The sequence below is a fragment of the Mobula birostris genome, chromosome 9, assembly GCF_030028105.1.
Source record: "Mobula birostris isolate sMobBir1 chromosome 9, sMobBir1.hap1, whole genome shotgun sequence".
NCBI classification, from domain to species: Eukaryota; Metazoa; Chordata; class Chondrichthyes; order Myliobatiformes; family Myliobatidae; genus Mobula; species Mobula birostris.
In genome coordinates this window covers 31,088,458-31,113,541 of record NC_092378.1, presented here as the reverse complement: position 1 = coordinate 31,113,541, position 25,084 = coordinate 31,088,458, and the positions used below count along the sequence as shown (strand labels likewise).

The window sequence follows — 25,084 nt, the reverse complement described above, 5'->3', positions numbered from 1 at the left end:
CAGCCTCAAATTGGAGGATGTCCACTTAGAACAGAGACGAAGGAGGAATTTCTTTAGCCAGAGTTTAGTGAATGTGTGGTTTTTAAAGCTGTCGTAGCTGGGGGTGTTAGTGAGGATAAGCTCCCACTACCTATAAAGTGCTCCAAACAGCATGCCTCTATCAGCCTCAGACAACCAAGTCCAACTCTTGGCCTTCACATTTGGCTTAGCTACCAGGCCTGGTGGAGCTGTTTCTACTGACAAGAGAAGGGGCAAAGGTGGACCACTGGCACCTCAAAACCAGTTGCTTCGGGCAGGTGGGGCTCATCAGCCTGGGACAGCAGCCTGCCTAGGAGAAGGAAAACTCTGATTTTAAACCTCCACTGCCTTGCAGCCATACCCACCCATGGGAAAGTCTTTGGGAGTAAACCCCAAGGAAGAAATCCAGAGCCGGGGTCCCTAAGGCAGTTTGATGTTGTATACAACTTCATTCTGGCAACCTCTGTGGTGACACTGGTGCCAAGCTGTATCAGTGCTTGCCTTTTCCTTGGAGTACATCAGTGACGTGGAGAGGGGGATCTTGCTGCATGGACAACAGCCGGTTCTTCAAATCTTCCTGCCCAGGCTTGTGCCCTGGAGGGGACACAGTCCACCAGAGGTGTAAACCCATGATCCCCTGAGATCATAGCTGTCTACTAATGAATGTGTGTGTCATTGCCACAGATGGCTTTAGAGGCCAGGTCATTGGGTATGTTTAAAGCAGAGGTTTATAACTTCTTGATTAATCAGGGCATCAAAGGTTACAGGGAAAAGGCAGGAGAATGGGGTTGAGAGGGATAATAAATCAGCCATGATGGAATGACGGAGCAGACTCAATGGGCTGAATGGCCTAATTCTGCCCCCATGTCTTATGAAATCCTACCGAGGCTTGAGGTTCTGATGGTGTATGTGGTAGGGCACTGAAAACCTGTGCCAACCAACTGACGGAAGTGTTCAAGGACATCTTCAGTCTCTCACTGCTGCAGTCAAAATTTCAAATCTGCTTCAAAAGGGTAGCAACCATACCAGTACCCAAGAAGAGCAGGGTGAGGTGTCTCAATGACTGTCGCCCAGTTGCACTCACATCTACTGTATTGAAGTGCTTTGAGAGGCTGGTCATGGCCAGAACCAGCTCTGCCTCAGTAAGGACCTGGAGCTGCTGCAGCTTGCCTATTGCCACAATAGGTCTACAGAGGATGCAATTGGGTTGGCTCTCCACTTGGCCTTGGGTCACCTGGACAATAGCAATACCTACATCAGGCTCTGTTTATTGGTTACAGCTCAGCATTGAACACAATCGTGCCCTCGGTTAAATAAACAAGCTCCAAAATCTGGACCTCTGTACCTCCTTCTGCATCTGGATCCTTGACTTCCTCATTGGGAGTCCGCAATCAGTGTGGATCAGAAATAACATTTCCCACATGAACTCTGGAGCACCTCAAGGATGCATGCTTAGCCCACTGCTCTACTCTCTATACACCCATGACTGGCTAGGCACAGCTCAAACTCCACCTATAAATTTGCCAATGGCACAACTATTGTTGGCAGAACTTTAGTTGGTGACGAGAAGGCACACTGGAGTGAGATAGATCAGTGGTGTCACAACAAGAACCTTGCACTCAATGTTAGTAAGACCAAGGTTTTGATTATGGACTTCAGACATGGGAAGTTGAAGGAACTCATCGAGGGATCAGCGGGGGAAAGGGTGAGCAGCTTTAAGTTCCTGGCTGTCAATGTCTCTGAAGATCTATCCTGGGCCAAACATAAGATGCAATTACGAAGAAGGCTCCACACCAGCTATACTTCATCAGGAGTTTGAAATGACTTGGTATGTTACCAGACTCTCGAAAATTTCCGTAGGTGTACCAATGGCGTGCATTTACGTCACCATCTGGTATGGACGGGCCACTGCATAAGATCAGAAAAAGCTGCAGGAAGTTACAAACTCAGCCAGCCCCATCATGGGCACTAACCTCTCCAGCATCCAGGCCAAAAGATGCCTCAAATAGGCAGTGTCCATCGTTAAGGGCCCCCATCGCCCAAGACGTGCCCTCTTCTCATTGCTACCATCAAGGTGGAGGTACAGGAGCCTGAAGAATCACACTCAATGTTTCAGAAACTGCCCCTTCCCCTCTGTGATCAGATTACTAAATGGACGATGAACCCGTGAATACTATCTCACCATCCTTTTCTATTTTTGCTCTCCTTTTTGCACTGCCCATGTAATTGCAGTCTCTAAGGTTGATATGAGAGCAGGGTGAACCCATGGATAGAGTACCTGGCCAAGAACTGAAGACCTGTGCTGATCAACTGACCAGAGTGTTCTCTCAAATCTATAACCTCTTGCTTCAGAAGTCTGAGATACCCATCTGCTTCAAGCAGGTTTTAATTATAATAGTGCCTAAGAAGAACGCGGTAACCTGCCTCAATGACTATCATCCAGTAGCACTTACATCCATGGTGATGAAATGTTTTGAGAGGTTGGTGATGAAATATATCAATTTGTGCCTGAGGGGAGACTTGGATCCACTCTAATTTGCCTACTGTCACAACAGGTCAACAGCAGATGTCATTTCATTGAGCTCTTTATCGACAACAGCTTGGAATTCAAGACTATTATCCCCTCAAAACTAATCAATAAGCTTCAAGACCTTGTCCTCAATACCTGCTTGTGCACTTTGATCCTCGATTTCCTCCCTTGCAGATCCCTGACAGTTTGAACTGGGAACAACATCTCCTTCACGATATCCATCAGCACAGACGCACCACAAGATTGTGTGCTTAGCCCCCTGCTCTACTTGCTTTACACTTATGACTGTTTGACTAACCATAGCTCCAATGCCATATTTAAGTTTGCTGATAACACCATTATTGTTGGCTGAATCAGCATATGGGACGGAGATTGGAAATCTGGCTGAGTGGTGCCACAACAACCTCTTGCTCAATGTCAGCAAGACTAAGGAGCTGAGTACAGACTTCAGGAGGAGGAAACCAGAGGCCCATGAGCCAGTCCTCATCAGAGGATTGGAAGTGGAGAGGATCAGTAACTTTAAGTTCCCCAGTGTTAACATTTCAGAGGACCTGCTCCGGGCCCAGCACATAAGTGCAATTATGAAGAAAGCACAGTAGCACCTCTACTTCATTAGAAGTTTGCAAAGATTTGGCATGACAGCTAATACTTTGATGAAGTTCTATAGATGTGTGGTGAAGAGTGTATTGACTGTCTGCCAGGCATGGAAACACCAATGCCCTTGAAAGGAAAATCCTATAAGAAGTAGTGGATGCAGCCCAGTCCATCACAGGTAAAACCCTCCTCAATACTGAGTACAGTACATCTACATGGAGGATTGTTGTAGGAAAGCAGCATCCATCATCAGGGAACCCCAGCATTCAGAGTATGCTCTCTTCTCGTTACTGCCTTCAGGAAGAAGATATAGGAGCCTCAGGACCTATACTACCAGGTTCAGGAACAGTTACCACCCCTCATCCATCAGGCTCTTGAACCAGAGGGATAACTTCACTCAATTTCATTTCTCTCATCACTGAACCATTCCCACAAACAATGGACTCACTTTCGAGGGCTCTTCATCTCATGTTCTTGATATTTATTGCTTATTTATTCACGGGTATTATCTATTTTGTATTTGCAGTCTTTTGCACACTTGTTGTCCATCCTGTTGAGTGTGGTCTTCCATTGATTCTGTTACGGTTATTGGATTTACTGAGTATACCTGCAAGATAATGAATCTCAGGGTTGATATTGTTCTTTGATAGTAAATTTAGTTCGGATTTTGAACTTAATTTATGTGAGTGTGAGGCCCTTATTTGCCAAAGTCAACCATGGATGTGGCATCCTAGCTCTCCATGTGATACGGAATCCAGGGCAGTACAGTATGGAGAGCAAGTTGTTGCCCATGCAGCAAGCTACCTCTCGCCAAGGTACATTTATTATCAAAGTATGTTTGCGGTATACAACTGTGAGATATGTCACTGATGAATTGAAAGGAACAGCAGGGACAGATACAGATTGGTACTAGTAGCATTGCAGCAGTTCCCAATCAGCGTTGAACTCAATGTAGGACCGCCTTAGGGACTCCAACTCTGGATTTTTCCTTGGTCTTTCCCCTGAGTGGGTATAACAGAGATTTCACCAGAATAACAGTGGCCATGCAAGAAGCAGCTTATTACTACCTTCTCAAGTGCAACTAGGTATGAACAAGAAAGGCTAACTAGAACAGGGAATAAATACTGACCCTGCCTATGATGCCCATATCCTGAAAATGAATTTTAAAATCATAATCATTGTTAGAGATGGATCTTCATATGCATCAAGAATCTCAAGTCCATATGCTTGTAATGTCCTGGTTAAGATTTTTACTTCTATGCTGTAGGTATTTATTTTAGCGCTTCTGTAAGAGCAGTCTGTTCTGCTTTCTGCATGTTTGGGTTTGAGCTAAAGATAAGGGTTTGTGATGTTCATACTTAGGAATGTAGTGTCATCTAATCAGGATGGTGGAATTGGGATAAGGTTCTAGAGAACACTGGACGGAGAGGTCTCTGTGATAGACACTGGTGTGGGTTGAGATCTTTTAGGCGGAAGCTGGGAGAAGGCAGATGGGAAGATGGCTGAGGATGCCATCTCTGTTGCATAAGGTGCTTTGTGTAGATGAATGGTTTCAAGGAGGAAGGACCAGTACTCCCATGGAGGAGCCCATTTGATCAAGATGAATTTCGAGTGACATTCGGAAGGTGATGTCTGTTTTCATGCAGGCCACTGGTCCAGCGTGTGAGTTAAAGACAACTTCAAGATGAGCTCCAACTTCTGCGCACATTTGGACAGGGTTAACTGTAATGGGCCCTTTTTATTACTTTTTCTTTTCCTACTAACTGTTCAATAAAACTGAAAGTTGTAAATATACTTTCTTTATAATTGTATGCAGCGTATGATCTGTTATTTCTTGCCGATGGGTATTTGCAAGAGGGCAGTATTTACACAGTATTCGCTCAGATCGGGGTTCGGGTGGATGAGACATCCCAACCTGGGTTTGATGGGGCCCAAGTCATATTGACCTTAGCCGTTTGGTTAAAAAGAGCTTCAAGTTCTTTCGTCCTCCTTTTCTCAGGGTAGATTCAGTCCCCATGTCCTCAGGCACGTGATGCTTTTCAATTGTTGTAAAATTCCAGCTGATTCACTGATATCCTCCAGAGGATGGATGTATTTATTCTTACCCATCATGCCTTGTGGGTTACTCCAGAACCATAGCAATGTAGGTGACATTTAACTCTCTTCTGAAAAGGCCTCAGAACCTATTTGGTTAAAAAAGAACTGCTACAACAGAAGAAATGTTAGACCATTCAGACAACTTAAGCATCAGAAGAGATGCACAAAGCCAGTTAGGGTCCATTTATACTAAAACTCACAAACAAATGAAATGCTAACATTTGAATATTTGTCCCACATTAAAGCAACAGTATGAAGTAGCTATGCTTACAGAATCCCGTTTCAGCAAAAACTCATATGACAGTCATTGCCCCTGGGTTCTCTTCTCTTAGGAAGCCCTTCATTTAGGGTTGGGGATGTCTTGCTTCCTGTCTAGTTCTGTTATGTGGCACCTGATGTAGCCAATATGGGATCATCAGTCTCTTCCACAGATAGAGGACTGTTTAATGGGGTGGGTAGATAGTGTGAGAGTTAATGTGTTTTGTTGATACCGAGCTCCTGCATACTTCTAGAAAAAGGATTTAAAAGTCCTGATGCCATCCTGAATGCTCGTCCATTTTGACAAATCATATGTCGGGTATTCCTGTAAGTTGGGATGTTACACTTTTTCCAGGAAGCACCAAGAGCATTCTCAGGTCTTTCCTTCTGTCTGCCTAGCAATTTCAGAGCTTTGAATGGAATAGCTGCCTGGGGAGATTGGTACAGGGAATGCCCATTAGAGCTAACTGAATGTAAATAGTTTCAGAGCAGACATTGGTTTGTTCATCCTGCCAATGGATTAGTAGTGTTTTGTAGAGACAGTGTTAGTGGTACTTCCCAAAGGCAAATGTAACAGTGTTGTAGTATACAGACAGGTAGAAGTGACCCTGGAAGTCCCCATGTATAATTTAGAATCCCATGAAGGGTTGGATCTAATAGACATGGAAACCTATGGCTGAATATGCACCCAAAGCAAATAAATCAATATTCTTCCATTTTGTATACTGGTTGAAATAATCACATGGAACACTCAGATGGTGCAGAATTATTCATTTGAATGAGGTCTTCAATGCCCATCAAAAAGAGAACATAACAAGGTTCTGAGGCTCACTTATTACCAAAGTATACAACTCTGAGATTTTTCTTCTCCAGATAACCACAAAACCAAGATAGAAAAGAATGGTATGCAGCGTACAATCTGTTATTTCTTGCCAATGGGTATAAGAAAAAAGAATGATCCCACCAACGATAAAAAGGCAGTCTCTCCTCCCCGTAGCAGAGTGATCTCACTGACAATAAAAAGGCAGTCTCCCCTCTCTGTAGTGAGTGATCTCACAAGCGATAAAAAGGTACTCTATCCTCCCTGTAGTGAGTGATCTCTCCTCTCCGTAGTGACTGATCTCTCCTCTCTGTAGTGAGTGATCTCCCCTCTCCGTAGTGAGTGATCTCACCAGCTGGCATTTCAGATTCCCTCGTTGCTTTAATCGGAGTCGAACATAGGCGCTCAGCTTTGTCGCCACGAGGTTCCCGCACACTGTGCCTCTTCCTCCTGGAATTCCCTGGGAGACTGCAGAGTGCTGAAACAGCCAAACAAACTCCAAACTGCAAATCACAGGCTCCAACATTCAAAGAGAAAACCAAATGTAAAAGACATAAAAGAAATGAAACATACCATCTCATGATCTTGACTGGAAGCTGCAAAGAAGACATTCCTGATGAAGACATTTGAATACAAACCTTACTGTCTGCACTCATTTGCAGAGCTGCTGTGCAACAGAAATGCCAAATCTTCTGTTAGTTGGATAATTGCCAGCAACACTCACAAATGTGTCAGAACTTCACAGTGTTAATGTTTTCCTTCATCTGTCCCAAGGTGCTTCCGCCTTTTACTGTTTAGAGGTTTTTACAAAGAAGATGCAAAAATAACAATATAAATCTAACTGGCTGAGGATGATCAGGGATTAACAGTTGAAACCCCTTTGTGACCTTTTCTTCATCAATCCATCTGTCCCAGAAGCATCTGGCCAAGACTATTGGTATGAGTGATCACAATACAGCTCTAATGGAGGTGAAGACACTATTTCACATCCTTGCTTATGGGCAACATCATAAAGATAAATGGAACAGATTCAAAACTGATCTTAGAGCTCAGACATGGAAGCGGTGAGACCCTGTGGGACATCAGCAGCAAAACTATATTTACATAGAAACATAGAAACATAGAAAATAGGTGCAGGAGTAGGCCATTCGGCTCTTCGAGCCTGCACCGCCATTTATTATGATCATGGCTGATCATCCAACTCAGAACCCCGCCCCAGCCTTCCCTCCATACCCCCTGATCCCCGTAGCCACAAGGGCCATATCTAACTCCCTCTTAAATATAGCCAATGAACTGGCCTCAACTGTTTCCTGTGGCAGAGAATTCCATAGATTCACCACTCTCTGTGTGAAGAAGTTTTTCCTAATCTCGGTCCTAAAAGGCTTCCCCTCTATCCTCAAACTGTGGCCCCTCGTTCTGGATTTCCCCAACATCGGGAACAATCTTCCTGCATCTAGCCTGTCCAATCCCTTTAGGATCTTATACGTTTCAATCAGATCCCCCCTCAACCTTCTAAATTCCAACGAGTACAAGCCCAGTTCATCCAGTCTTTCTTCATATGAAAGTCCTGCCATCCCAGGAATCAATCTGGTGAACCTTCTTTGTACTCCCTCTATGGCAAGAATGTCTTTCCTCAGATTAGGGGACCAAAACTGCACACAATACTCCAGGTGTGGTCTCACCAAGGCCTTGTACAACTGCAGTAGTACCTCCCTGCTCCTGTAATCGAATCCTCTTGCTATAAATGCCAGCATACCATTCGCCTTTTTCACCGCCTGCTGTACCTGCATGCCCACTTTCAATGACTGGCGTATAATGACACCCAGGTCTCGTTGCACCTCCCCTTTTCCTAATCGGCCACCATTCAGATAATAATCTGTTTTCCTATTTTTGCCACCAAAGTGGATAACTTCACATTTATCCACATTAAATTGCATCTGCCATGAATTTGCCCACTCACCCAACCTATCCAAGTCACCCTGCATCCTCTTAGCATCCTCCTCACAGCTAACACTGCCACCCAGCTTCGTGTCATCCGCAAACTTGGAGATGCTGCATTTAATCCCCTCATCCAAGTCATTAATATATATTGTAAACAACTGGGGTCCCAGCACTGAGCCTTGCGGTACCCCACTAGTCACCGCCTGCCATTCTGAAAAGGTCCCGTTTATTCCCACTCTTTGCTTCCTGTCTGCTAACCAACTCTCCACCCACACCAATACCTTACCCCCAATACCGTGTGCTTTAAGTTTGCACACTAATCTCCTGTGTGGGACCTTGTCAAAAGCCTTCTGAAAATCCAAATATACCACATCCACTGATTCTCCCCTATCCACTCTACTAGTTACATCCTCAAAAAATTCTATGAGATTCGTCAGACATGATTTTCCTTTCACAAATCCATGCTGACTTTGTCCGATCATTTCACCGCTTTCCAAATGTGCTGTTATCACATCCTTGATAACTGACTCCAGCAGTTCCCCACCACTGACGTTAGGCTAACCGGTCTATAATTCCCCGGTTTCTCTCTCCCTCCTTTTTTAAAAAGTGTCTATATCTGCATTTCCTTCACTCTGGCATTAGCATCATGTTAAGCGCCAAGCATGAGGTACTGCAGATCTAAAAAGTAAAAAGCCGAAGCATCTTGTGACAGATGAAGGGAAGCATGAGAACTGTGAAGTTCTGACACGTTTGTGAGTCTTGGTGGCAATTATCCACCTGACAGAAGGTTTGGCAGCTTCTGTAATGGTGCAGCTCAGCAAGTCAGGCTTGTATTCAAATGTCTTCAGTTAGAAGTCCTGGCTTATTGACCACAATACTGTATAGCATTGAAAATAGTCTTTGTCCTCATGAATATGTAGTTTATTTTCATTACAACTTGTTAGTCTGCAATATCCAGTGTCGCTTTTATATTTATGTAAATATATATAAATTAGGATGAACAGTTTCATCGTCTGTTGGTGTGGAATCAGGGTGTGACAGAGCCTTTTAATAGGGAGGAGCATCTTGACACTTATACAGAATGACATACAATGAAAGTAACACATATAAAAGTTGCTGGTGAATGCAGCAGGCCAGGCAGCATCTCTAGGAAGAGGTACAGTCGACGTTTCGGACCTTCGTCGGGGTCTCGGCCCGAAACGTCGACTGTACCTCTTCCTAGAGATGCTGCCTGGCCTGCTGCGTTCACCAACAATTTTTACGTGTGTTGCTTGTAATTCTAGCATCTGCAGATTTCCTCGTGTTTGCGTTTTTAAATACAATGAAAGTGCTGTTTTCAACGGGTTTGTCTCTGCTCATGATTCTCCTCACTTTTATGCAATTCTTCCTGTTGTATCTCGTCCAATTCATGTCCTTTTTGAATTGCTGTTATTCAGAAACTATGATAATATGGTCTATATTGTAGGAAACACTCAGGCACTGAAGTATTTGCTTGAAGGTCCTAGTTACATGATTGATCATGATTCTGGTGGTCTCCCCTGGCTTTACAGTATCTTACCTGTTTCAGCTATGTTCTGGAGAGGTTTTGGGTTATCCTTGACACATAGCAGTCAGTCCCTGTCACGCTTAAGTGAGTGGAAAAGTGGGGAAGAGATGATTCTTACAAGATGAAGATGGGTTGAAGGCTGCCAACGGGAATATTCTTCACTTGTCCTGTGGTTTATCACGATCCAAGTAAGCAGTGAATCCTGGAAGCTGCTCTTCTTCGAACAAGCACCTGACAATAAGATCTGCATTCCTCTGGGTACTCACTGCAAGAAATCCAAAGACTCTCTTACTCCGTCTATCACTGTCCATTGTAAAGAGGGCAGTAGCAAAGTGACCAAATGCGTCATGCAGGACAGACTGGGCTATATAGTTGATGTCCTCTGCAGCAGACTTTTTACTTTAGAGTCGCCAAACAATTGATACTAGAATGTACAATCATCACAGTGATAATTGATTCTGTGCTTCCCGCTCTCTGGATTACAAATATTAAATATTAAAAAATATTAAAAATAGTAAAAATTAGTAAATATTAAAAATTTAATTTATAAACCATAAATAGAAAATAGAAAAATGGAAAGTAAGGTAGTGCAAAAAAACCCGAGAGGCAGGTCCAGATATTTGGAGGGTACGGCCCAGATCCGGGTCAGGATCAGTTCAGCAGTCTTATCACAGTTGGAAAGAAGCTGTTCCCAAATCTGGCCGTATGAGTCTTCAAGCTCCTGAGCCTTCTCCCGGATGGAAGAGGGACGAAAAGTGTGTTGGCTGGGTGAGTCGTGTCCTTGATTATCCTGGCAGCACTGCTCCGACAGCGTGTGGTGTAAAGTGAGTCCAAGGACGGAAGATTGGTTTGTGTGATGTGCTGTGCCGTGTTCATGATCTTCTGCAGCTTCTTTCGGTCTTGGACAGGACAACTTCCATACAAGGTTGTGATGCACCCTAGAAGAATGCTTTCTACGGTGCATCTATAAAAATTAGTGAGGGTTTTAGGGGACAGGCCAAATTTCTTTAGTTTTCTCAGGAAGTAAAGGCCCTGTTGGGCCATCTTGGCAGTGAACGCTGCTTGGTTGGACCAAGTCAGGTCATTTGAAAGAACCTGAGATAAAAAAATTGATCTGCCTAATGTCTGTCCAATGCTGCAGATCATTATGGTCCAGGAACTTAAAATATGAAAGGACAAAAGGATAGTGAATGGCAAATTCTGAAATTAAAGTCCACAGTTTTACGTTTATTATATCTAATCTGGTTCATTGCTGCCAGTGTGGTTAAATCAGCTTATTCAAAATTCTTGTCTCTCACCAATGAAAGATTAGTGAGCTGATCTGAACCAATTACAAAGAATAAACAAAATCGGCAGCCTTCATGTTGACAGTAGTCTTTTCCTAGAAGCTGCCTGGCCTGCTGAGTTCCTCCAGCATTTTGTGTGTGTTGCTTGGATTTCCAGCATCTGCAGATTTTCTCTTGTTTGGGCTTTCACTATTAAGCTGGCCCAACAAGTGTTTACAGCTGTATATAGCGGACAATGTCAGCCAGCGGATGGTAAAGGGAGCAATGTGTGGGTTTGGGATCATCCTGTACTTTGGGATACGCAGTGAAATGTTAGAGGTCACTTTTCTTCTTTTGTAGGCACGCACAATCTGTCATGGAAAAATACATACAAGCATTTTACAACATTTTACAGGGTAGGAGGATGGGTGGCAGCTAAAAGAGACCATCATGTCACAGTCTACAGTTGAAATACGGCAGTAACAGTTTCAGATCACAGAATCTGAGGAGGTCTGGAAAGAGAAAGCAAGCTGTAAATATTAGCATCCTGCACACAAACTAGAAATGAAAGAATAACAAGCAACACACATAAAAGTTGCTGGTGAACGCAGCAGGTCAGGCAGCATCTCTAGGAAGAGGTGCAGTCGACGTTTCAGGCCGAGACCCTTCGACCTGAAACGTCGACTGCACCTCTTTCTAGAGATGCTGCCTGGCGTGCTGCGTTCACCAGCAACTTTTATGTGTGTTGCTTGAATTTCCAGCATCTGCAGAATTCCTGTTGTTTAATGAAAGAATAACATCAGTTATTAACTTATTTACATGGAGAAACTCACCCCAAGGTATTACTTAATCAAAATCTCTTGAATGCTGCCAGTTATTCTCTTTGTCATTAGGTTACATGAATTGCTAACAGATTGTGCTTTTCCACTAGTTTCACATCAGTTTAGGTCGGGTGGATGCACCTCTCTGTCCTCTGCCATGGTAACTCACTCTAATGGGAAATCTGAACTGGCGCAAGTCCTACAGGTGAAGATCTACATTATAAAGCTCCAAGAATAGTTTTGCATTGTTACTGATTAACTATCCTGAGAATACAATTACAGATCTTACATATGGAAAGGGAGACAAGCTGTTGGAAATGTTTTATTAATTGTCACAAGAAGAAAGGAATGAGAAAACATTATGAAAACAATTGAGGGAAGTGGAATGTGGTTACGATAATGAGATGTGGCAGTGATGTTCTCTCATAACCTTGTAACCTCTGGCATTTACTTTTAGAAACTTCTGGAGAATTCTTAATTTGTTTCTTTGGTGCAGAGGAGATTAAAATTCTATTTTAGGAAAATATGAATGAAATATACAGCAATTCCATCTATTTGTGAAAATGGTTGATTCAAGTATTTTTCACATTGCATTAAAGTTGAGTTTCATTATGAATTACAGTGTTCACTTCCTTCTCCTCCTTTTCGGTAGGTTTCAGTTTTGGGCAGAAGGGGATGTATCTTGTCCAAGCACCAGTGCAACATCTGGAGCCAATGCCAAAAGGTAAATTGTAGCAATCACTTTCAGTTGCTGCTTTATCACCATCAGCACAGAGCGATTGCTTCCAAGTGACTATACCCCGTTCCTTCTCTGAACCTGAAAAACATTAGACATTATTCTGGCACACAATCTGTTAAGGAACAACAATGGGCCTGTGTCTATGCATTTTGTAGTGAGTCCATTGCACATTGGGAATGCGTTTTGAGACATGCTGATATAGTCTCCATGCTTTCCCTATCATTCAAATAGCACTCGGGGTCACATACCCTCTTGGATTGGCGAGGAGACTTGGACTGGAATGTAGATCTCCTGAGTGTTGCTTCTGGAGGATTGGAAGATCTACACACTTGAAATATTGCACTGCCATGATGTCTATCACTTTCTACGATGTCACCATCTCCCACAATGACCTGGTCCTCACCCCTTTATTCACTCACCCTGCTTCATATGCCATAAGTTGCCTGTGCCGGGCAGGAATTGGTGCAGGGATGTTGGCCACTGACTGAGGCTTGGAAATGGGGAAGGGAATGTTGTAAAGCAAGAGATGGTGAGAGACGGGTGGAAAATAATAATATGTATCGGGGTGACTAACAGTAGGCTGGGTGCATCTTCACCATAGGAGTGCTGCAGTTACAGGTGGTTCGCCACCACTTTCACATCTGGGCCGTAACAGTAGATATAGGTCTTGCCAAAATCTAGGGAATCAATTAAAAGAAAGGAATAGGAAAGAAGTGGACCATAATGGGGCCAAGAGAAGTGGGGAGTTGGAAACTGAGTTTGGAGAAAGGGGAGAATAGCAGTGTGAGACGGAAATTCACGGGGAGAGAATGAATCAACATATTTCCAAACCAGAAGTTGGGTGGCGGGGGTGGGGGGGAGGTGGTGCAAAAGAGGAAATGGAGCAAACTGCAATGGAGGCCAGAGGATATAAGGGAAGTGAAACAAGACTGGGAAATAACTGAGGCCATTTATGGATGGTTTGCTAGAGAGCCCTCAGCGTTCTTAAGTTTGAGCCTAGAACATCATCTGAAAGAGGAATGAAATGCAGATTTTTAAGAAGGAATATGGGTATTTTGATATTTATTGCTTATTTATTTATTATTACTATTATTTCTTTTTGTACTTGCACAGTTCATTATCTTTTGCACATAGTTACATGCCCGAGCTGGTGCAGTCTTTCATTGATTCTATTATGGTGATTATTCTAGTATGGATTTATTGAGTATGCCCGCAAGAAAATGAATCTCAAGGTTGTATATGGTGACATATATATACTTTAATAATAAATTTACTTTGACTTTTGAATAACTGATCCATTCATTATGCATGATACTACATATAAACATTCAGTGAATGATCATATTACTGTTGGTTATGAGTAACCTGAATGTTACCAGTGTTAAGTATTAGTACAATTTCAGTGAGTTAGTTAGATGCTCTGAAGATTAAGCTTCCCTACACATCCAATTTCCCTCTCAGCATTTTTGTCTTTGTCTACTCACACGTCCGTTACAGCTTTCAAACATTTTTTGCACGAGACTTGCCAGAATGACACCAAAAGCAAAGGTACAGAATGACAAGAACTCAACCCTGATGGAAACACCAGAACCTGGTACAGGGTCTCAGCCTGAAAGGCCAGCCAGCCACCCTTCTGCCTCCACAGATGCTGCCTGACCAACTGAGTTCCTCCAGTAGTTTGCTTTGTGCTCCAGATTACAGTGCCTGCCATCTTTCACGTCTTCTCCAAAAAAAAACACCATGAAATTATGCACCATATGTTACAGCATAGCAACTGATCAGGACCCATAGGTATCGCTTAAAACTTCTGGTCTTAGCTAAGGCCTTATCTAAGGCCTGAGCAGATTAGATACGGCAAAGTTATTTCCCATGGTAGGGGAGCCCAGGACAAGAGGGCACAACTTCAGGATTGAAGGACGTCCATTTAGAACACAGATGCGGAGAAATTACTTTAGTCAGAAGGTGGTAAATCTGTGGAATTTGCTGCCACGAGCGGCTGTGGAGGCCAAGTCATTGGGTGCATTTCAGGTAGAGATAGAGAGGCTCTTGATTAGCCAGGGCATCAAAGGGTTTGGGGAGAAGGCAGGAGAGTGCGGATGACTGGAAGAATTGGATCAGCCATGATTGAACAGCAGAGCAGACTTGATGGACCGAATGGCCGATTTCTGCTCCGATACCTTATGGTTGTATGGTCTTATGACACAGTGACCCTACTACTGCTGTACATATAGCCCCAGCAACATAAGCTGGATCCTGACCACAGGTGCTGTCAATGCAGAGTTTGCATCTTCTCCCTGTCACTGTGCGGGTTTCATTAGGGTGCTCTGGTTCCATCCCACTCTCCAAAGTCCTGGCGATAGGTCATTTGTCCCCCATAGATTCTCCTCGTGTAGCTGAGTAGTGGAAAATCAAGGAGGAGTCAATGGAGATATGGGAGATTGCAGGGAAATTAGTGGTGGAATGGGATTAATGGTATTTTCTGTGGATTTGTGTCTGGTGGAGTAATTTAACTAAATAAATGCTCAAGTAGCAATCTAAAGACCGGTGCCATGGTGATATCTGCAATCAATACAGTTTATGGTCAGTACCACAGAGGTCTGAATGAAATCTGGTGACTAAAGTTTGTATGAAAATGGTTAGAAAACAAATTGAATGCATCTGTTTCCCACTGTGGAACAAGGTTGATTTCACTGGAAATGAATGCAAGCTAGAATGATGTTACTTCTTGTGTGTCCCTCTCCCTGCCAATGTCAATTTCATCCCCTTCATCCCAACGTCACTATCACAGGTCTAACAGCATTATGATTTCATTGTTTTAACAGAGTGATGGAAGCTTACCTGATATGGTGTTATCCAGAAAAAAACCAAGAAATCCTCCAACAAACATACTGGTGGTTAAAAGTACACGGATGACTTGATCTACCGGAACTACTCCTGCAAAGCAGAATGTTTGGATTAATTGTGTGTGCACATTACAATTTTCATGGAACAGCTCTGAGATTAAATAGAATTCCCCTATTTTTATACAATAAAGAAATGCTTTAGCCTTGATGGGATTGGAAAGATATGGAGAGACAGGGAATGTGGTTCTGCTTGCATTTACAGTTGGTTTGAGTCCATAAAGCTACAAAGGCATAGGAGCAGAATTAGGCCATTCAGCCCATCAAGTCTGCTCCATCAATCCATCATGGCTGATCCCAGATCCCACTCCACCCCATACACCTGTCTTCTTGCCATAACCTTTAATCCCCTGACCAATCAGGAAACTATTAATTTTCGCTTTAAGTATACCAACAGTCTTGGCCTCCACTGTAGTCTGTGGCAGAGCTTTGCACAAATTCACTGCTCTCTGGCTAAAAAAAAATTCTTCTTTATCTTTGTTCTGAAAGGTTGCCCTTCAATTTTGAAGCTGTGCTCCCTAGTTCTTGACACCCCCACCACAGGAAACTTCCTCTCCACATCCAGTTTATCTAGTTCTTTCAACGTAAAAGGAATAGTGAGTCATCAGAGGAATGAGTGAAGAGGCCAAACAAAGGACTGTGTGATCTTGGAGGTACGAATGGGCATTTTCCTTCACAACTGGAAGCTCAGTTCTCATCCTTCCGTTGTAAAGCATCTCACATAAGTGCAGAAACATGAACCCATTTCCCACTGGTCCAGATCATCTAAACTATGTCAAACTGCACAGGTTCCCAACCTGGGGTCCATGGCATTAAAAATAGTTGGAAACCCCTGGTAAATGAATACTTATTGCTAATCTCACTTACATGTCACAAAGTATCAGGAATGTGATTTTTTAAATCAATTTATTTGGATAAATCCAGATCTACACACAGACTTTGACAATGGTATAAATCTACCTGTTTGTATAGAATCTGGATGCTGATTTAACCAGTTGGGTACGGCCAGGCCAGCAAACGTGGAAAATCCAAAAATGAAGATATTTCTCGAAGAGTTCATATCCACAAACTAAAGGGGGGTGAGGGGGGCGTGGAAAGGAATAGCGATTAAAGAAAATAATGCTTGGGCATTATCCAAGAGTTCAATGTTCTCAAGACGCTCTGACTTTTAATATAGCAAACAATGATAAATAAAACAAAACTTCAAGTGAGGTGAAAACTCTTCCATCATTGCATAATGAAACAGAAATACAAAGTGTCATCATAACAAGGCATTCTAAGTCAAACGATTCTGCTGTTTATGGGTTAGAAATGCCTATTTTTCAGCGGTTGATTGGTCTCTGATGTGCTGGGCTGGGCAGGGTTTGAGATGCTGGAGAGTTGGAAGTGCATCATCTACCATGTTTACTGAAGGCCAGAACTTCAGTATGCACAGCTCACATCCAAAACAGGTATGAAGTACTTCCTTTACTTTTCTCAGGGCGGATATTGGTTAATGAGGCCTGCCTGGGACCGCAGACTCTTCCACAGGTATGACAGGAGGTCGGTAACTAGTCAGACAGTGGGCAGCTTCTGAGATGATTGTTCCTTCCACCACTCACACGGAGCTTCTGTATGGTCCCAGTGCATGATCTTGAGGTTCTTAGTACCATCCTGAATGCTACTTGTCCTGGGCCAGGGACTGCCAGGAGACAGGGAGGATGTTGCACTTCTTCCAGGAGGTATCAGGTACATTCTTGAATCTTTGTTCTGATCACCTGGTTACCTCTTCTCACGTAAGAGCTGGGAATAATGTGCCTGTTTTGCGAACAAGGTGGCCTCCCTGCTGTATCAGGCTGAGACTCAGGGCAGGTGATGTCAGGCTGGAAAAGGGCTCTATCCCATGAGTTTGAAGGACTTTACAGTTAGCAGTGATGGAATTTCTCCAGTGGCTTGAGAAGGCTGCTGTAATGATCTATGAGTCCTTAATGTCCATTTGTTCATTTCCTCAATTGACTGAAAGCTGTGGTTAGGCAGGGAAGGAGTTTCTCATCATCTTAGCCATAAGGTGGCAGTGTGGAAATGCAGATCGGCACGCAGTCCGACAGAGAGCCCTTGAAAATGCTACGTGCTGCACTTCGAGCAATAAAGTTCTTCTAATACAAACATATTGGAATCTGAAGCTGCGTAGAACAGGAGTTAATCCCATATTGAAAGATTGACCCTTGGTATTAGCTAGTCACTACAAGTGCTACAGAAGGCAATGGGACAGCTAAGCTGGGAAACCCCTATGTCGAAAGCTGCCTGTTGAAATTTCATGGATCAGCCTGCTGTTAGTATGGACTAGTTTCAGTGTTTACCTGGAGGCAGAAACACCCATAAACTCCCAGGCAGATGATGCAGCGTTCTATCTGCTCCACAGCCAATATTCTCCGAAGAACAGTCACTACAGAACTGAAAATTATGCAGCAGCAGAGACTTCACCGTTCAAAGCCTCCCAGCTGAAAACTGTTCACCCCTCTGAAATCGCTCATGATTTGTCATCAACACGTTTTATCAAAGATAACTGCTGCCTTCTTTTCTCAGCAACCAATCATCTCCTTAGAATGCCCACTTCAACTTTACCTTTCAAGTCCCAAAATATGAAGGGCATGTGAACTTAATTTCCCCTAAGGTTTAAAAAACGATTCTGATACCCAAAATTCCTGAAACCAGTTGGGTGCCTTCAATGGCAAGTACACCCTTTCTTTGGTGATGACACCCAAACTCTGCACAATACTTTGATGTCTCAGAAAGACCTGAACAACCATGGAGCTTTATTGAAAGTGTTCCAGAGATCCAGACAAACACACCCACTAGTTCCTGCTTATCTCTTCCACTAGCCACATCCCCGTAGAACTCTAGTACAGGGGTTCCCAACCGGAGTCCATGGACCCGTTGCTTAATGGTATTGATCCATGGCATTAAAAAGGTTGGGAACCCCTACTAGAGTCTCGTAGGTTAGTCAAACGTGATTCACCTTTTATAAATACAGGTTGGCTTTATGTAATTCTATTATTCATTTCAAAGGGTATTACACCCTTCACTATTCCATTTTGTCATTTTTCTTACCCCTGTTGTTAGGCCCACAGGTCAATTGTTCCTAATTTGCTTTCCCTCTCCTTTCTTCAACAGTGGGGTCACATTTTCTACTCTCCAGCCAACAGAGAAATTCCAGAATCTATAAAATTCTGGAAGAGGACAACCAGTGCATCCACCTTCCAAAAGCCACTTCCTTTAAAACATTGGAAGGAGTTACTGTATGTATGGACCAGCAAATAGTACTTATAATATTGGGTTTGCTCAGGTGAGCTGAGATAAACAGGAGAAATACTGTGACCGTTGCAGACTTTAACCTTCATACAGACTGGACAAATCAAGGTTGTAATAAGCAAGGTGAATCTGGGATGGACAGCATCTAATCCTTGGGATTTATCACTTTTCAATTTCACCAATTTCTCTGGAAGTGTTTATTGACTAATAGTTTCTTCAGGTCCTTATTCTCATTTAACCTTTGATTTTAATAAAGTAATTGTTTAAGCCCACTTCCACTCCTTCCTTTCTCCCCATTATAAACGTTCCTGCCTCTGTCAGTAAGGGCCCATATTTATTCTCTCTGGTCTTTTCTTTTACAGATCCCTATAGAGGTTTTTACCTCATTTTTTATGTTTCTTGTCAATTTACCTTATGTTCCAAACATGTTTTTTTTCTACCAGCTTCTTGCTTCTCTTTTGCTAAGTTTTAGAATGCCCCCAAACATTCAATGGTGGCAGATAACAGTGACATCTTAGAGCTCATCTGAAGAAACAGCTTAATTTCTACCTTTAACGTCTCTCTTTTCCCTTTTCAAGGTGGATGAGGTTCTGTTGGAGAACCTGATGTAGAGTTACACTCAGACTTTTGTTCTTCGCAGTGGTGGGACCCCACCCAGGGGCTCACTACCTGCCACTTTTCAATATCCCAAGAATGCAGCGTAGAAGATGAGCCTGCCTTCGCGGCTCCGAGGCTTCGCAGCCCTGTGGATGGGCTGACTCTACACTAGTGCCACTGACTAAAGCATTGTAGGAGAAAATGCAGTTGTACGTTAGGACCAGAGTCTGGAGCTGAGTGTTTCTGGCACGTCCACCGAGAGACAGCCGCCCGTAGGTGTTCTGTAGGTGCATCATTTTCAGCTGAAGTCAGCAGGTGAACTTCCGTCTAATAATAACAGTGGAATTTGCACCTCATTTAATTCATCTGACTTGAAGAACACTGGATTCTGTTCTTCAGGGTAGAGTACTATCCTTATCTTATCTCCATTTCTAATTAGTGACCTGGTGAATGGCGGCCAACGGCAGTGAGCACATTTGCACCCTTGCACCAAATGGATGCTGTTCTGAATCTGAAAATGCAGATTCATCATGGGAAACAACTTTGCCACATCCACTCTGTTTATGCCTTTCAACATTCGAAATGTTTCTATGAGGTCTCCCCTCATTCTTCTAAACTCCAAGGAATACAGTCCAAGAGCGGACAAACGTTCCTCATATGCTAACCCCCTCATTCCCGGAATCATTCTAGTGAATCTTCTCTGTACCCTCTCCAATGTCAGCACATCCTTTCTTAAATAAGGAGACCAAAACTGCCCACAGTACTCCAAGTGAGGTCTCACCAGCACCTTATAAAGCCTCAACATCACTTCCCTGCTCCTATACACTATTCCTCTAGAAATGAATGCCAACATCGCATTCGCCTTCTTCACTACTGACTCAACCTGGAGGTTAACTTTAAGGGTATCCTGTACGAGGACTCCCAAGTCCCGTTGCATCTCCGAACTTTGAATTCTTTCCCCATTTAAATAATAGTCTGCCCGTTTATTTTTTCTGCCAAAGTGCATAACCATACACTTTCCAACATTGTACTTCATTTGCCACTTCTCTGCCCATTGTTCCAATCTATTCAAGTCTCTCTGCAGGCTCTCCGTTTCCTCAGCACTGCCGGCCACTCCATCTATCTTCGTATCGTCAGCAAACTTAGCCACAAAGCCATCTATTCCATAATCCAAATCGTTGATGTACAATGTAAAAAGAAGCGGCCCCAACACGGACCCCTGTGGAAAACCACTGGTAACCGGCAGCCAACCAGAATAGGATCCCTTTATTCCCACTCTCTGTTTCCTGCCAATCAGCCAATGCTCTATCCACGTATGTAACTTTCCCATAATTCCATGGACTCTTATCTTGTTAAGTAGCCTCATGTGTGGCACCTTGTCAAAGGCCTTCTGAAAATCCAAATATACAACATCCACTACATCTCCCTTGTCTAGCCTACTGGTAATTTCCTCAAAAAATTGTAATAGGTTTGTCAGGCAGGATTTTCCTTTAAGGAATCCATGCTGAGTTCTGCCTATCTTGTCATATGCCTCCAGGTACTCTGTAACCTCATCCTTGACAATCAACTCCAACAACTTCCCAACCACCGATGTCAAGCTAACAGGTCTATAATTTCCTTTTTGCTTCCTTGCCCCCTTCTTAAATAGCGGAGTGACATTTGCAATCTTCCAGTCTTCCGGAACCATGCCAGAATCTATCGACTTTTGAAAGATCATCGCTAATGCCTCCGCAATCTCCACAGCTACTTCCTTCAGAACACGAGGTGCATTCCATCTGGTCCAGGAGATTTATCTACCTTTAGACTATTCAGCTTCCTGAGTACCTTCTCTGTCGTAATTGTGACTGCGCACACTTCTGTTCCCTGCCACCCTTGAGTGTCCGGTATATTGCTGATGTCTTCCTCAGTGAAGACTGATGCAAAATACTCGTCCAGTTCCTCTGCCATCTCCTTATCTCCCATTACAATTTCTCCAGCATCATTTTCTATCGGTCCTATATCTACTCTCACCTGTCTTTTACTCTTTATATACTTGAAAAAGCTTTTAGTATCCTCTTTGATATTATTCTGCTAGCTTCCTTTCATAGTTAATCTTTTCCCTCTTAATGACCTTCTTGGTTTCCTTTTGTAAGGCTTTAAAAACTTCCCAATCCTCTGTCTTCCCACTAATTTTTGCTTCCTTGTATGCCCTCTCCTTTGCTTTAACTTTGGCTTTGACTTCTCTTGTCAGCCACGGCTGCATCCTCTTTCCATTCGAAAATATCTTCTTTTTTGGAATATACCTGTCTTGCACCTTCCTCATTTCTCGCATAAACTCCAGCCACTGCTGCTCTGCTGTCTTTCCTGCCAGTGTCCCTTTCCAGTCAACTTTGACCAGTTCCTCTCTCATGCCACTGTAATTTCCTTTACTCCACTGAACTACCGACACATCAGATTTCGGCTTCTCTTTTTCTAGTTTCACAGTGAACTCAATCATGTTATGATCACTGCCTCCTAAGTGTTCCTTCACCTCAATCTCTCTAATCACCTCTGGTTCATTACACAATACCCAATCCAGTACAGCCGATCCCCTAGTGGGCTCAACAACAAGTTGTTCTAAAAAGCCATCTCGCAGACATTCTACAAATTCTCTCTCTTGACATCCAGTGCCGACCTGATTTTCCCAATCTACTCGCATATTAAAATCCCCCACAATTATCTTAACGCTGCCCTTCTGACAAGCCTTTTCTATTTCCAGTTGTAATTTGTAGTCCACATCCCTGCAGCTGTTTGGAGGCCTATAAATAACTGCCATCAGGGTCCTTTTACCCCTGCTATTTCTTAGCTCAACCCATAAAGATTTTGCACCTTCCAATCCTATATCACCTCTTTCTAATGATTTAATATCATTTCTTACCAGTAAAACAACGCCTCCCCCTCTGCCTACCTTCCTATCCTTCCGATACACTGTGTATCCTTGGACGTTCAGCTCCCAGAGAAGTGCAACCTTTAGCCAGGTCTCAGTGATGGCCACAATATCATACCTGCCAATCTGTAGCTGTACGATGAGATCATCCACCTTATTCCTTATGCTGCGTGCATTTAAGTACAACACCTTAAGACCAGTATTTGATACTTTTCGCTTTGATTTCACTGCAACTTTATTGCACTGCAACTCATCCCAATAGCTACAAATTTGCCCCATCTCCTGCCTGTCTTTCCTGACGTCTTTACTGCTCACTATCTTAGATTTATTTCTGTTTTCCCCTTCCTCTGCTCTGTCATTCCGGTTCCCATCCCCCTGCCAAATTAGTTTAAACCCTCCCAAACAGCTCTATTAAACTTTCTCGTCAGGATATTGGTCCCCTTCAAGTTCAGGTGTAACCTGTCCTTTTTGAAGAGGTCATACTTTCCCCAGAAGAGATCTCAATTATCCAAGAATCTGAAGCCCTGCCCCCTACTCTCCAGCCAACAGAGAAATTCCAGAATCTGTAAAATCCTGGAAGAGGACAACCAGTGCATCTACCTTTCAAAAACCACTTCCCTTAAAACATTGGAAGGGGTTACTGTATGTATGGACCAGCAAATAGATAAACAGAGATAAACAGGAGAAATACCATGACCGTTGCAGACTTTAACCTTCATACAGACTGGACAAATCAAGGATGTAATAAGCAAGGCGAATCTGGGATGGACAGCATCTAATCCTTGGGATTTAGCACTTTTCAATTTCACCAATTTCTCTGGAAGTGCTTACTGACTAATAGTTTCTTCAGGTCCTTATTCTCATTTAACCTTTGATTTTCTAATATATCTGTTAAGTTCTGTCTGTGGAGACAGAATAAAGTAATTGTTTAAGCCCACTTCCACTCCTTCCTTTCTCCCCATTATAAACGTTCCTGCCTCTGTCAGTAAGAGCCCATATTTATTCTCTCTGGTCTTTTCTTTTACACATCCCTATAGAAGTTTTTACCTCATTTTTTATGTTTCTTGTCAATTTACCTTATGTTCCAAACATGTTTTTTTTTACCAGCTTCTTGCTCCTCTTTTGCTAAGTTTTAGAATGTCCCCAAACATTCAATGGTGGCACATAACAGTGACTCCTTAGAGTTCGTCTGAGGAAACAGCTTAATTTCTACCTTTAACGTCTCTCTTTTTCCTTTCCAAGGTGGATGGGGTTCTGTTGGAGAACCTGATGTAGAGTTACACTCAGACTTCTGTTCTTCGCAGTGGCGGGACCCCACCCAAGGGCTCACTACCTGCCACTTTTTGATATCCTGAGGACGCAGCGTAGAAGGTGAGCCTGCCTTCGCGGCTCCGAGGCTTCGCGGCCCTGTGGATGGGCCGACCCTACACTAGTGCCACTGACTAAAGCATTGTAGGAGAAAATGCAATATTGGGAACAGTGGGTTGGCGTTGGGGACTCTGCACTCAGCGAATAGCGCACTCTCTCCTCTCTCTCTCTTGTTGGTGGGGGAGAGTTTGTTGCCGATTCACAAGTCGGAGAACTCGGACGAAAAAGCAAAGCGGCAGACTATATCATCACAAATCAGTGAGTCGTTTTGTTAAGTTTCCCCAGTTGCTGTAAAAGGGGGACACATCTCCGTCCCTTTATTGGGGAGCGAGAAAGCCTGTGGCTTGTCAGATTGTTGGGGTGAACAACTAGTTTTTGTTGTATTGCAAATCATGTTCTCTCTTGGGGGCTTTGCTGTTGCTTGCTTGGTGAGTGGAGGGTGCTGATGCTTTTTTTTGTTGAAGTAAGTGGGGGTGGGGGAGGGTCATTGCTTTGATGCTGCTTGTGTGTGGGGAGGAGTGGGGGGGCTTTGGGGTTCTAATGTTTTTACTGTCACTCATTCTTTGGGGCGCTCTTCTGTTTTTGTGGATGTCTGCAAAGAACAAGAATTTCAGGTTGTAAATTGTATGCATTTCTCTGATATTAAATGGAACTATTGAACTATTGAACTCAGTGATACAGCAATCTCTTGCAACTTTATATAGCTCTTCCTAGGATTTAATATTAACTTTGATTTCATCCATTAAAAGAATATATTTTTTCCCAACATTTTAATTATTTATTTAAATGCTGATCTCTGCCTGTTACTGTCATATATTCATTATTAATCAACCACAGCCGATTCTCCTTTCATAGTTTCATGGTCTAGCTTGTTTAGATTGAAGACTCAGGTTTTGTGCTGAACCATATCATTTTATGGTTGTTCTTATCTAAGGATTCACTGACAAGAGAATCATCAGTTAGCCCTTTGTCATTGCACAAAGAAGATCAAAGTATCTTATATTAAAATCTGATATTTCTGGGAACATATATCAGGTCAGGCAACAATTATGAAATGAGAAGCAAAGTTAACATTGAATGTCCTATCCAGAGGTACTGTCTAACCTGCTGAATGTTTCCTGTATTTTTCAGAGTTTATTTCAGATTTCCAGCATCTGCTCTATTTGATTTTCCCTGACCCTAAGATACCCCGTTCTCTTGCTGCTTGCTTGACATGCAAAACGTTCAAAAATAATCCCATAATTAAATTTCATTATAATTTCAGATTTTATTTGTCTAATCTGAATGTACGTTAAAGTCTAAAATACTTATGGCATTTCTCCTATTATATACAACTCTGATTTACTGAGTTATGTCAGACCAATATTACAAGAACAATTTGGTGGCTCATCACC

General features: G+C 43.0%; 1 protein-coding gene across 1 annotated transcript in view; it reads right to left on the bottom strand.

Moving 5' to 3' along the window:
- Positions 1-12,229: 12,229 nt before the first annotated feature.
- The window catches only part of slc23a4 (solute carrier family 23 member 4), a 70,889-nt gene continuing 58,034 nt past the window's right edge, over positions 12,230-25,084 (bottom strand). The window contains exons 11-13 of the mRNA XM_072269388.1: positions 16,490-16,598; positions 15,468-15,563; positions 12,230-12,707 (exon numbers count right to left, since the gene is read on the bottom strand). Of these exons, the coding sequence (XP_072125489.1) occupies positions 12,484-12,707; positions 15,468-15,563; positions 16,490-16,598 (429 nt within the window). The 3' untranslated portion in view covers positions 12,230-12,483. The remainder of the gene's footprint in view (positions 12,708-15,467; positions 15,564-16,489; positions 16,599-25,084) is intronic.